The 13,127-nt window shown below is 44.8% G+C and overlaps 1 protein-coding gene across 6 annotated transcripts in view; it reads right to left on the bottom strand.

The window, feature by feature from the left end:
* lzts2a (leucine zipper, putative tumor suppressor 2a) overlaps positions 1–13,127 on the bottom strand; it is a 213,285-nt gene that overhangs the window by 14,885 nt on the left and 185,273 nt on the right. For all 6 annotated transcript variants that reach the window (XM_060842263.1, XM_060842261.1, XM_060842259.1 and 3 more), the window contains one exon: positions 4,978–5,493. In XM_060842263.1, the coding sequence (XP_060698246.1) occupies positions 4,978–5,454 (477 nt within the window). In that variant the 5' untranslated portion in view covers positions 5,455–5,493. The remainder of the gene's footprint in view (positions 1–4,977; positions 5,494–13,127) is intronic.

The following is a 13,127-nucleotide window of genomic DNA, read 5'->3' as shown; positions in this document are numbered from 1 at the left end:
TGTAAAGTTGCAGTGCTGGGTAACTTCAAGGAAACATTGAGTAACTCTTTGATTTTGAGAAGTCTGCATCATCTGTGGCTAAACAAACAAGGGTCGAAAAGTGTGGTGCTGGAAAAGCACAGCAGGTCAGGTAGCATCCAAGGAGCAGGAGAATCAGCACTTCAGACAGAAGCCTGATGAAGTACTAATACCCGAAATGTCGACTCTCCTGCTCCTCGGATGCTGCCTGACCTGCTGTGTTCTTCCAGCACCACACTTTTTGACACGGACTCTCCAGCATCTGCACTCCTCACTTTCTCCGAAACAGTAAAATGACAGATCACGTTAAACTGCAACAAATGCCATGTGAATCCAGAAAGTTTAGCAATGGGCCTGAGGATTGGGCAGGTTTTAAGAAACAGCAAAGAATGTCTACAAAGATAATAAGGAGGTGGAAAGCAGGGGGTGTGCAATACTGGAGTACTGTTTGCAATTTTGATTTCCTTGTTTGAATACATTAGAAACAGTTTGGAGAAGATTCACTCAACTCATTCCTGGGAATGAAAGAGCAGCTTTATGAAGGTGAACAGGCCAGGCTGAAACATGGTGGGCTTTGGAAGAAACTTCATTAAATCACTCACAATCCTGAGGGGGGTGGACAGAGCAGACACCAGGGTGTACTTCCATTTGTACGGAGACTAAAACAAAAGGGACTGCATTTAAGAACTTTTGGGGCAAAGATGAAGAGAACTGATTTCTCTCGAAAGGCGGTTAGACTGTGGTATTCTCTTCCCTGGACGGTAGTGGATGTGGGCAACTCTTTAGATCAATGCAAGGTGAGTCTGATAGATTTTTAACAAAATGACGTTACAGCCACCATCACAGAACACTATAGGCTGCTCTCTCATCATAGAGAGGCACAAAGAGAGAGAGAGAGCGAGAGAAAGACAGATACACAGAGACAGACAGGGAGAAAGAGACAGAGAGAGAGAGACAGAGACAGAGAGATAGAGAGAGACAGAGACACAGAGAGAGACAGGAAGAGAGAGAGTGAGAGAGATCAAGAGAGACAGATACAGAGAGAGAGACAGAGATGGAGAAGTGGAGAAAGAGATGGAGACAGAGAGACAGGGAGAGAGAGAGATAGAGAGAGAGAGAAAGAGACAAAGAGATGGAGACAGAAAGAGAAAGAGAGACAAAGACACAGAGATATATATATATATATATATATATGTATATATAGAGAGAGAGAGAGAGAGACAGAGAGAGAGGGTCAGAGTGATACAGAGACAGAGAGAGAGAGCCGGTGGTGGGTTTAACCCAAGGGTCTCCACATCTCAGGTGTGGGCCAAAACTGAGAAAGTGGAGCTGAGACCACCCAGCCAGGTCATTACTGAATGGTTGAGCAGGCTTGAAGGGCCGAATGGTCTCCTATTGCTCCAAAGTCCCATGAAGTCCTAACAGCATTTAAGATGTGTCGGAGTTACAATGCTACAATCATAGCACTCTTGATAGGCCTATCCTTCCAGACCCCGGGTCCCAAAGTTGCATTCACCTTCCAAATAGTTGTGTGAAGTCAGTGAGCCTCAACAATTTCATTCCATTTCTCATAAACTAGGAGCAGAAGGAGGCCATTCAGCCCCCTGCCCGTGATCTGGCCATCCAAAATGACCATCCAACTCTGTAAGCTGTTCCCTCTTTCTCCCCCACACTCTTTGATCCCTTTGAGAACTATATCCAACTCCTTCTTGAAAACATTCACTATTTTGGCCTCAAACGCGTTCTGTGGCAGAGAATTCCACAGGCCGCCCACTCTCTGGGGAAAGACATTTCTCCTTTTGAGCAATATTTGTAAGTTTAGAAATGTCTTGTTTAAAGTATACTGGGTAAGGATGGTAGATTTCCTTCTCCGAGTTTTATGATGATGGTCACAATTAGGACTGACTTTAAATTCCAGACTTCAATTCACATTTCACCACCAGCCAAAATGAATTCTGAATTCACATCCTCCAGTGCACGAAGCTGGTATCGCGATTACCCATCGAGTGCCAAAACCACTCCCCCAACCACGTCCCTGTACTAGTCTGAGACGTAGGTTCAATCTGGGTAATGGTGAGAGGAGGGTGGATTGTAAATTTACTCAATTAATATACTCGGAATTAAAAGGTGCTTAATCTCAGTAAATAATGATAAATGTAGCAGATTGATGTGAAAACCCATTCATTAACTTGGGGACGGAAACCTGCCATTCTTACTCGGTCTGACCTACACCATAACTCCTGATCCACAGCCCTCTGCAATATCCAAGCAAACCCCATACAGCAAGAGGTGTCTTACCATGAGACAGTTCAAAGTGGGAAATAACCTAGAAAAAAATCTACTAGGATGCTACCTGGGCTGGAAGGTTTGAGTTATAGGGAGAGTTGCAGAGACTGGGGCCCTTTTCTTTGGAAGGGAGGAAACTGAAGGCTGACCTTATCGAGTCATAGAGATGTACAGCACAGAAACAGACTCTTCGGTCCAACTCATCCATGCCAACCAGATATCCCAACCCAACCTCATCCCACCTGCCAGTACCCGGCCCATATCCCTCCAAGATCCATAAAATCATGAGAAGCATATGTAAGGTAGATAGCCAACAGCTTTTCCCCAGGGTAGGGCAGTCTAAAACTATAGGTTTAAGGTGAGAACAAAGATGTACAAAACGGTTCCAGAGGGGCAATTTTTTCACACAGAGGGTGACGAGTGTGTGGACTGGGCTGCTGGAGGCTGATACAATTTTGTCCTTTAAGAAACATTTAGAGAGGGACATGGATGGGATATGTGTGGAGGGATAGAGACCATATGCAGGCAAATGGGACTAAATTAATGGTGAAAACTGGGTGGCATGGACGAGTTGGGCTGAAGGGCCTGTTTCCATGCTGTGGGCCTCCCTGACTCTCAATGCTTGCCTTGCCAGCTGCTAACAAACAAAACAAAATAAAATCATTTCCTCTTTTGTATTCCATCCTGGGAAAAGTGTGCAGCAGCACTGAGTGTGCAAGGACCCTGGACTCTTTCTGAACAAATGTTACACAACAAGAGCATGCCTTGTGTAAAACCCAGCACCTTCCTCCGAACAACTTTTATCCCGTCAGCAGAACACTAGAAACAGAGGAGGTCCTTGTCCATTCTCTAATCTCCCTCTGAACCAGTTTTTTAAATTGTCTCGACCTTGCTAAGGATGTGTGTGGAAGATGTGTCATAGTTAAACTGGAGTCTAGGACGCGCAAATGATTTGGCCTAACTGAAGTCTGCTCCTAATGCTCCCTCTGAACCCACCCCATTAGCAGATCCTTCTATTCGATTCTCTATCCTATCCTTCATTGCCTCTGAATCATTAAATTCATTAAATCCCTACAGCATGGAAGAAGGCCATTCAGCCCATCGAGTCCACACCGACCCTCCTGAGGACATCCCACCCAGATTCATGCCCCCTGCCCTGACCCTATGCAACCCTGCATTTCTCATGGCCAATCCACCCTGACCTGCACATCTTTGGACTGTGGGAGGAAACCGGAGCACCCGGAGGAAACCCACGCAGACACGGGGAGAATGTGCAAACTCCACACAGTCACCCGAGGCTGGAATCGAACCCAGATCCCTGGCGCTGTGAGGCAGCAGTGCTAACCACTGAGCCACCGTGCCAGCCTTGAAAAAAATACATTGAGCAATCAAAACAAATTTGAGAGAAGAGGTTCCTCCTGAATTTGGTATTGGATGTAAGAGGTTATCTTATCTTGGTGACTTTTAGTCTTACTCTCCTTACAGTGATCAATCTCTACACCCACCCTAAAAAAAACTCTTAATGTCTTAAAAACTTCTCTGAAGTTTCCCCCACCACCACCCCCAGCCTTTCCTGAAGAGTTCTTGGTTGTGGTTATATTCTTGTGAATCTTTTCTGTACCTTCTCCAATGTCTTCACATCCTGCTTATGAAATGGGGCACTGGATCCACACACAACTGCACTGACTGGGAGAAACTGAGGGCTGCAGATGCTGGAAAGTTAGAATCAAAAAGTGTGGCGTTGGAAAAGCACAACTGGTCAGGCAGCATCCGAGGAGCAGGAGAATCGACATTTCGGGCATAATCCCTTCATGAGATTGATTGGTTGTCATCAGAATTCCTGAAGAAAGGCTTATGCCTGAAACATCGATCCTCCTGCTCCTTGGATGTTGCCTAACCTGCTGTGCTTTTCCAGCATCACATTTTTCAACATTACTCTGACTGTGCGGGGTGGACATTAGTGAACAAACCATTCAGAGGTGCTTTTAAAATTGCTTTGTGCATTTTATTAAATGCACATGTTTAATCCGCTGAGAACAAATAGATTCAACACACAGTAGGTTAACTATATGTGCAGTATTGAGAGTGTGTTTTTGGAAAAGCAGGTCAGGCAGCATCCCAGGAGCAGGAAAATCGACGTTTCAGGCATACGAAATTCCGGATGAAGGGCTTATGCCTGAAGCATTGATTCTCCTGCTCCTCGGATGCTGCCTGATCTGCTGTGCTTTTCCAGCAACACAGTCTCAACTCTGATCTCCAGCATCTGCAGTCCTCACAGTCTCCTATTTGTGCTGTATGATCAGCCTGGGATGTAATTAATTCAAGGCAATTATGTTCTGCAGCAGGACCAGGGGACTGAGCTGGATGATCAACAATGATCATATGGAGTTGCAGGACAGACTCGAAGGGGCTGAACGGCCTACTCTTGCTTCTCTTTTCTACGTTTCCCCAGGAGCTTGTCTGCTAATCTACAACAGGAGGTGCAACAGGCTGGAAGAACACAGCAAGCCAGGCAGCATCAGCAGGTGGAGAAGCCAACGTTTCAGGTGTAACCCTTCCTCAGGACTGATCTATAACAGGAGGGCACACTGTTGTGATGATGTGACAGCACAACTCACTGGTATGTCAGTAGGCTATCGCATTGACCATGAAAAGGTGCCAATCGTGACTCACCTTCTCGAGTTTGCCTGAGACCGGAATTATTTTTGGAGGGGGCCCTTGGATATTTCCACTGGTCGACCTGGCTTCGCGGAAATCTTCAGGATTGCTGCAAGGGCTGCTGGGCGATTCTGTCATGCTCCAGACTCCATTGCGGTGGTCTTCGGTTAAGTAAGCATAAGTCCCACTTTTTCCAACTGCTGAACATTGCCTCTTGGAAGCTACTCCACCAATACAGTCCTGAGAGTAGCCGTTTTTGAGGTGCCCACCCTGTTGCCTGAAAATGTTCGGCATTTGGCCGGTCTTGCGACATTTGCTGTTGTACTCCGTAGCCCTGCAGTGTTTGTCATGATAGTTGCGTCCTGATACGAGACTGCCAACACTTCCCATGGTGCTCTGCAAGATCGGCGATGCTGCAGATGTTTGCAGTTTGTGCTCACTCTCAGAATTCTGATGCTCAGAAGCTACGGGCATTGCCTGAATCATTGCCATGGCGATGAATTGTCACAATGTCCGCAGTATTTGGGCTCCCTGGCAATCAGATATGACAAAGACAAAAACTATTAGTGAAATGCAATGCTGGAAAAAATAGACATTTCAACATTTACATTCACAGGAAAAGTATCTCCAAGAGATCACGCTGCGTGACGCACTAGCACATTGCAATTTTACCACTTCAATCCAATCCAAAACATCGAGCAGGAATAGGCCATCCAGCCCGTTCAGCCTGCCTCATCACTCAATATAGTCACGGCTGATCGTCCAACTCAGTGCCCTGTTCCCACTCTCTCCCCACACTCTTTGATCCCTCTAGCACTGAGAACTAGATCTATCCTTCTTGAAAACATTCAATGCTTTGGGCTCAATTGCTTTCAGTGGCCAAACATTCCACAGGCTCCCCACTCTCTGGGTGAAGACATTTCTCCTCATCTCAGTCCTCAATGGTGTACTCTGTATCTTGAGACGCTGGGCCTTGGTTCTGAACTCCCTGGTCATTGAGAATATCCTCCCTGCATTTACTCTGGTCAACCCTGTTAGAATTGTTTCGTCCAAGTTGGTCCAATCATTATTGGGATTAATTTTCCACAGACTGTGAAAAGGGGGTGAAGGAAAATGAGTTGATTCGAATTTGCTGTTTAATTACTCTTGTTGGAAAACATGCTTATCGAAGGAAAATAGAATGGCACTGAACGATTTCTTAATTGTCACCACCTCACAGAGAACAGGGCAGGATGGCACTTCATGTCCACAAATTGGACCAATTAATCCAGACAATCACAAGAGTGGCTGGAACAGGTTATTACAAACTGCTGTTGAGACAGCAACGTATCTCTTCACTTGTGAGTCTGAGGCAGAATAGAACAAGCAGTGTTCCATAAGTCGCTGTTCTATACCTGACCTGGAGTACTCAAAGTTGAGAAGCAGTTCACTTCTGAGTGCTGACATCTCTGACCTCCACAGACACAAGAAGAGACTAGAAAGAGCATGCTTTCAAAAAAAAACCAAAATACTTTACAGCTAGAGACAGACGTTGACTAGGAAACATATCCACTTGAAGATGGCAGGTAGTGACATCACACACATGAATGATGCAATCAAATTACACTGTCTATTGTGTGACACTGGCATTTTTCACAACTCATCAATGACACGTCATGATGACAGAAGGCTGAGGCACCCTTTAGTAACTGTCTGTGCATTGATATAGTTTGAAACTGTATCTGAAGCTTTCTGGTAATGTTCTTTGTTCTTCCTCTTTTAACAATCACCAGGGCAACGGATGGGAAATAACAGGACTGCGTAATTAACAGAAGACTATTGGTGAGGAGCTGGTGTAGTTGCAATGTCACTGGATTAGTGATCCAAAACTACTGTTCTTTATTTTCATTCATTTACAAAATGTAGGTGTTGCTGGCTAAGCCAGCAGTTCCTGCCCATCACTAATGGCAGGCAAGAGTGAACGACATCTGATTCACTAATGTCCTTCAGTGAAGGAAGCCTGCTGTCCTTACTTGGTCTGGCCCATATGTAACTCCTGACCCATGGGGTAGACTCTCTGGGCAATAACAGTTGCTTATCCAGTGACACCCATATCTCATAGCAACAGGGAGGAACATTTCACCCCATTAATTCCACCATCTGAGTGTCACTGCACCTCAGGGTGAAAGAATCAGGAGATTGCTGTTGAATGTATTAACAATTAGCATGAACACAGAACAGACTAAATCTGGACTACATCTCCAGCCCTGACCTCCAATCAAAGAAACACAAGTCACAGAAGAAAATCAATTTTTCTGGTCAGCATTTCAGTGTTTTTCAAAGATGTCTTCAAACAACATCTTGTTTTCTTCCTTTTCAAGTTGATGACTGCATCCAATGGCAGTAATTAGAATACAATCCCTTTGATGTACATACTACTATTTATATATTATGTTCTATATTTGTACAGCAATCTATTGGAGGGAGGTTTCACGTGCATTATTCAGCGAAAGTGCAACATTTAACTGACAAATTATAAAAACTTTCTGGTTGACAACATAAATTTGTAAGCAGTAAAGGAATCAAGGGTTGTGGAGAAAAGGCAGAAAGATGGGGTTTAGGATGATCAGATCAACCATGATCTCATTGAATGGCACAGCAGACACAACGGGCTGAATGGCCCACTTCTGCTCCTACATTATATGACCATAACGCCTTTTGGTCTAATGGTCTTATATTGCCCATGGATATCTCATACAAGAGAGGGGTGGCACGGTGGCTCAGTGGTTAGCACTGCTGCCTCATCGTGCCAGGGACCCAGGTTCAATTCCTGCCTCAGACGACTGTCTGTGTGGAGCTTGTACATTCTCCCCGTGTCTGCGTGGGTTTCCTCCGGGTGTTTCGGTTTCCTCCCACAGTCCAAAGATGTACAGGTTAGGTGAATTGGCCATGCTAAATTGCCCGTAGCGTTAGGTGCATTTATCAGGGGTAAATATAGGATCAGGGTGGGTTACTCTTCGGAGGGTCAGTGTGGACTTGTTGGGCTGAAGGGCCTGTTTCCACACTGTAGGGAATCTCATCAAAGCTATGTATACTTTGTCATTCTGGGCATGTCTGAGAGGTCATTGCTAAGGTCATCATTTATTGATGACCCTTTCTGAGAAGCTTGTGGTATACGCTGACCTCTAGAACGACTGCAGTCCATTGTGGTGAAGGTAATGTTGTTGGACCCTTGCTTCCATGTTAAAATGATCACACTACAAAGTATATGAGCAGAATTAGCCCATCACATCTACTTAATCATTCAATCATGACTGATATATTTGCCAACCCCATTCCCATCCTTCTTCCCATAACCCTTGATCCCCTTACCAAACAAGAACCTCTCTATCTCTTCTTAAATACACTCAGTGACTTGGTCTCCACAGCCCTCTGCAGCAATGAGTTCCATAGGTTTCCCCACCCTTTGGTTGAAGAAATTCCTCTTCATCTCCGTTCTAAAGAGTTATCCCTTCATTCTGAGGCTGTGTCCTTCAGTCCCAATCTGTCCTATTAATGGAAACACCTTCTACTCACCCACTCTATCTAGGCCACTCAGTATTCTGTAAGTTTCAAACAGATCCCTGCCCCCATCCTTCTAAACTCCACTGAGTACAGACCCAGAGTCCTCAACCACTCCACATATGACAAGCCTTTCCTATCCAGGATCATTCTTGTTAACCTCCTTTGGATTCTCTCCAATGCCAACACATCCTTCCTTAGATAGGGGGCTCAAAACTATTCACAATATTCCAAATGTCTGACCAAAATGTTATTCATTCTCAGCAGTACATCCCTGCTCTTGTACTCTAGCCCTCTTGAAATGAATGTAACATTGCATTTTCCTTCCTAACTGAACCTATGTACTAATCTTAAAGAACCCTGAACTGTGACTCCCAGGTCCCTTTGTGCTTCATAGTTCCAAAGCCTTTCCCCGTTTAGATTGTCTATGCCTCTATCCTTCAGATCAAAGTGCATAACCTCACAGTTTCCCACACTGTACTCCATCTGCCAGTTCTTTGTTCATTCTCCTAACTTTCCTTCCGCAGCCTCGCTGCTTCCTCAACACTACCTGTCCTTCTACCTATCTTTGTGTCATCTGCAAAGTTAGCAACAATGCCTGAAATTCCGTTGTTCAGATCGTTAATATGTAACATGAACAGTTGTGGTCCCAATACTGACCCCCATGGAGTGCCACTAGTCACCGGCTGCCATCCTGAAAAAGACTTATTTATACCCACTGTCCGCCTTCTACCAGTCAGCCAATCCTCTGTCTATGCCAGTACCTTGCCCATAACACCATGGACTCTTACCTTATTGAGCAGCCTCCTGTGTGGCACCTTGTCAAAAGCTTTCTGGAAATCCAAATAGATCTTATCCACTGGCTCTCCTTTGTCTAACTTGCTCTTTACCTCCTCAAAAAATTCTAACAGATTTGTCAGGTATGACCGCCCCTTGATGAGCCCTTGCTGGCTCTGCCCTATTTTACCAGGCACTTCCAAGTATTCTGTAATCTCATCTTTAACAATGGACTCTAAAATCTCACCAATGACTGAGGTTAGGCTAACCGGCCTATAGCTTCCCATCTTTTGCCTCTCTCACTTTTAAACAAAGGTGTTCCAAAGCCATTTTCCAGTCCTCTGGGTCACTCCTTGACTCCAGTGATTCCTGAAAGATTTCCATCAATGCTTTTACAATCTTCTCGGCTATCTCCTGGCACAATCCATCTAATCTGGCTGATTTATCCATCTTCAGATCTTTTGGCTTGCCCAGCAGGTTCTCGTTAGTGGTAGCTACTAGACTTACCTATGGCTCCTGACTCTCGAAGTTCTGGTATGCTACTGGCATCTTCCATTAGGAAGGCTGATGCAAAGTAACTGCTTAGTTCCTCCACCATTTCTTTGTTCCCCATTCCTACTTCTCCTGCCTCATTTCCCAGTAGTCTAATGTTCACTTTTGCCTCTCTCCTACATCTAAAAAGACTCTTGCAATCTTAGATTCTCTACAGTGTGGAAACAGACCCTTCAGCCCAACAAGTCCAAGCTGACTCTCCGAAGAGCAACCCACCCAGACCCATTCCCCGACACCTAACACTACCAGCAACTTAGGCCAACTCACCTAACCCGCACATCTTTGGACCCGGAGGAAACCCACACAGACACGGGGAGAATGTGCAAACTCCACACAGACAGCTGCCTGAGGCAGGAATTGAAGCCGGGTCCCTGGCGCTGTGAGGCAGCAGTGCTAACCACTGTGCCACCGTGCCACTTCTTTGATATTTTTAGCTAGTTTACTCTCATGTTTCATCTCCTTTCACCACTCATTGCTTTTTTAGTTATCCTTTGCTGGTTTTTAAAAACTTCCCAATCATCTAGGCTTCCATTAATCTTCACCAGATTGTATACTTTTTCTTTTGCATTTATGCTGTCCCTGACTCCCGTGGACAGCCAAAGCTGCTTCAGCCTCCCCTTAGTATGATTCTTCTTCCTTGAGATGACGTTCTGCTGTATTTCCCGAATTACTCCCAGAAACCTCTGCCATTGCTGCCCTAGCATCCTCCTGGCTCGGCTCCCCTTCCAATCAACTCTGGCCAGTTCACGCTCTCATGTCTTTGTACAGGTTGTGCTTTTATAACGCGTGTTTTGTCAATGCAAATTCACTATAACGTGATTGACAAATTGGGGACACTGTTTCTAAAGTGCAAACTTTTAAAGCGTGTGTTGCTGTAATGCAATTACCTCACCAACACTTTAAACACTGTCTCTAAAGCGCAATGTTTATATAACGTGGGTTATACAAGAACACAACACAATTATCAAAGAACTGACTATTGTTACCTTAGCTCAACTGTAACACCATTTACATCTGATTCCAGATTCTCCCTCTCAAACTGCAGGGTGAATCCTATCATATTATGGTCACTGTCCCTGGGGTTCCTTCACGTTAAGCTCCTTCATCAAGTCTACCTCAGTACACATCACCAAATCCAGATACAGATCCACCACAAGCTGTTCCAAAAAAACCATCTCATAGACATTCCACAAATTCCGTGAGATCTGCCACCAACCTGATTTTCCCAGTCCACCTGCATATCAAACTCCCCTATGATTATTGTAATAGTTTCTTTCTTATAATCCTACTCTATCTCCTGATTTAATTTCTTTCCCACAGCCTGACAATGTTAGGGGGTCTGTACCTAACTCCCGTCAAGTTAAGCTGGTTGAGGGGTCTGACCAAACCATTACAATAACCTAAGGGACAGCAAGATAAGGATCAATTCCTAATTCCCATAGACTGGTTTTCCAAAACAGAACTTGTCAGACCAACCACACATCTGACGAAATTCCAATTGCAATGCCTGAGTGCCGACCATAGACAAATCTGTCAGTGGATGGGAAAACGTTGGCACCACCATCACCCTCACGAGGTGGACAGTGGACAAAGCTTTCTGTCACAGGCTCACTTTCAGAGGGTTGGCCCACAAATCTCAAAAATGCAAAGTTACACAGTTTAACATGTAAATCCCAGGAAAGTGTTATCAAACTAGGACGTGGGCTGCACTGATCCACAAGATCATGGCTGCTACATCCACAGGGTCATTGAACAGGGAGAGAGAGAGAGAGATGCTTAAAAAACAATAATGTGAAGAATGGGAAGGAGTTAGGATTTAACAAACAGATTATCCAGCCAAGTACACTCAACGGGTAAACAACGTGTTGTTGCAAATTCCTTGAGCATTGTTCAGCAGACAGCACCAGCTCATATTATATATCAGCAGATAAGAAAGTTAAGGAGGAGATTAGTGTCTAGACATTTAACTCAGAGAAGGATTGGCAGTTGAAAGCCAAAACAATGTGATTATTTGAACTATCTGAGGAATAACTGATAAGGAGATGATAAAGTCTATCAGACATATAGGAGAAACTTCGGCCTGTCTTTCTCAAAGGCCTGGGACTGGGGTTACATGATAGCCTGGTGACTGGGGCCTGAGGACCCATAGCAGTCGGGACGGGGTTAGTGGTGGGTGGGAAGAATTGGGGGGGGTGTACGGGAAATGTGCTCATAGGGAGGGCGGAGGCTATCTCAGGATCAGCATCACAGCCCATGATCCCCCACCCCAGCTCAGTCTTCACCAATAGCCCTGAAGTAGCTAACCACCCAACAGTGACTGGAAACCACTACATTACCTTTCACAAGTCAAAGACGAAGAAAAGGACAGTATTTATACAGTGACTCTGACAACCTCAGGATGTCCAAAGCACATTATAACTCACGAAGCACTTGTGGTTGAAGTATTGACACCATCTGGGTGGACAACGTACAAACAAACCAGGAGCAGGCCATTCAGCCCCTTTGAGCCTGCTCTACCTTTTAACAAGATCATGGCTGGCCTGATTGTAACCTCCAGTCCCCAGTTCCATCTGGGCCCACTACCCTTTGCTGAACAAGAATCTATCCATCTCTGCCTTGAAGCAGAATACAGCCCCAGAATTCAATTATTTAAAAAACGTTCAGAAATTTTTTATCATTTCCTCTGATTTTTCTGTAGGACTGCCCATAGTAAGGCCATGGAGAGTAATCTCTACTCCGAGCAGATTAGGAACAATCCTGGAGGGTGTGTTTGAATAACTTCCTGCTCTATTAGAGAAGGCACTCAGAAAAGGCAAGGGTTCCTGAATTAACTCAGACCTTCATCTAACCTAACGTGAAAGGGCAGCGTTTATTTTCACAAGCAAAGGGTGCAACAAAGCAAATAATGACGTTACATTCCCGATAATATCTAGTACCAAAACCACATCACTTCCAAAGCAGGATTTCGATTGGATTAGTGCTAATGTTTGGAATTGCTTGTGGATAAAACTCTCGGGATAAAGTATTCCCACACTCCATCAGGATGCCTCACCTCTTTGACAGAAAACACTGCCAATCGATTAACACATCAATCTTTTCCTTCTAATTCTCATTTGTTCGAAATTAAATCGAAAACAATGGCCTGGGATGAAGCAGTTTGCTGGTGGTGACATTGCTTCATTCACTTGTTCAATCCCTCTTGCTGCATGGAACAGTCTCTGGTGTTAATCCCAGGACATTGGTGTCTATTTGATGTGGTCGGGATGCCTGCACAGACTCCTCAGTTCCTGTTGTAT

Source organism: Hemiscyllium ocellatum, chromosome 22, assembly GCF_020745735.1.
Source record: "Hemiscyllium ocellatum isolate sHemOce1 chromosome 22, sHemOce1.pat.X.cur, whole genome shotgun sequence".
Lineage (NCBI taxonomy): Eukaryota > Metazoa > Chordata > Chondrichthyes > Orectolobiformes > Hemiscylliidae > Hemiscyllium > Hemiscyllium ocellatum.
This window is presented reverse-complemented; position numbering and strand designations above follow the sequence as displayed.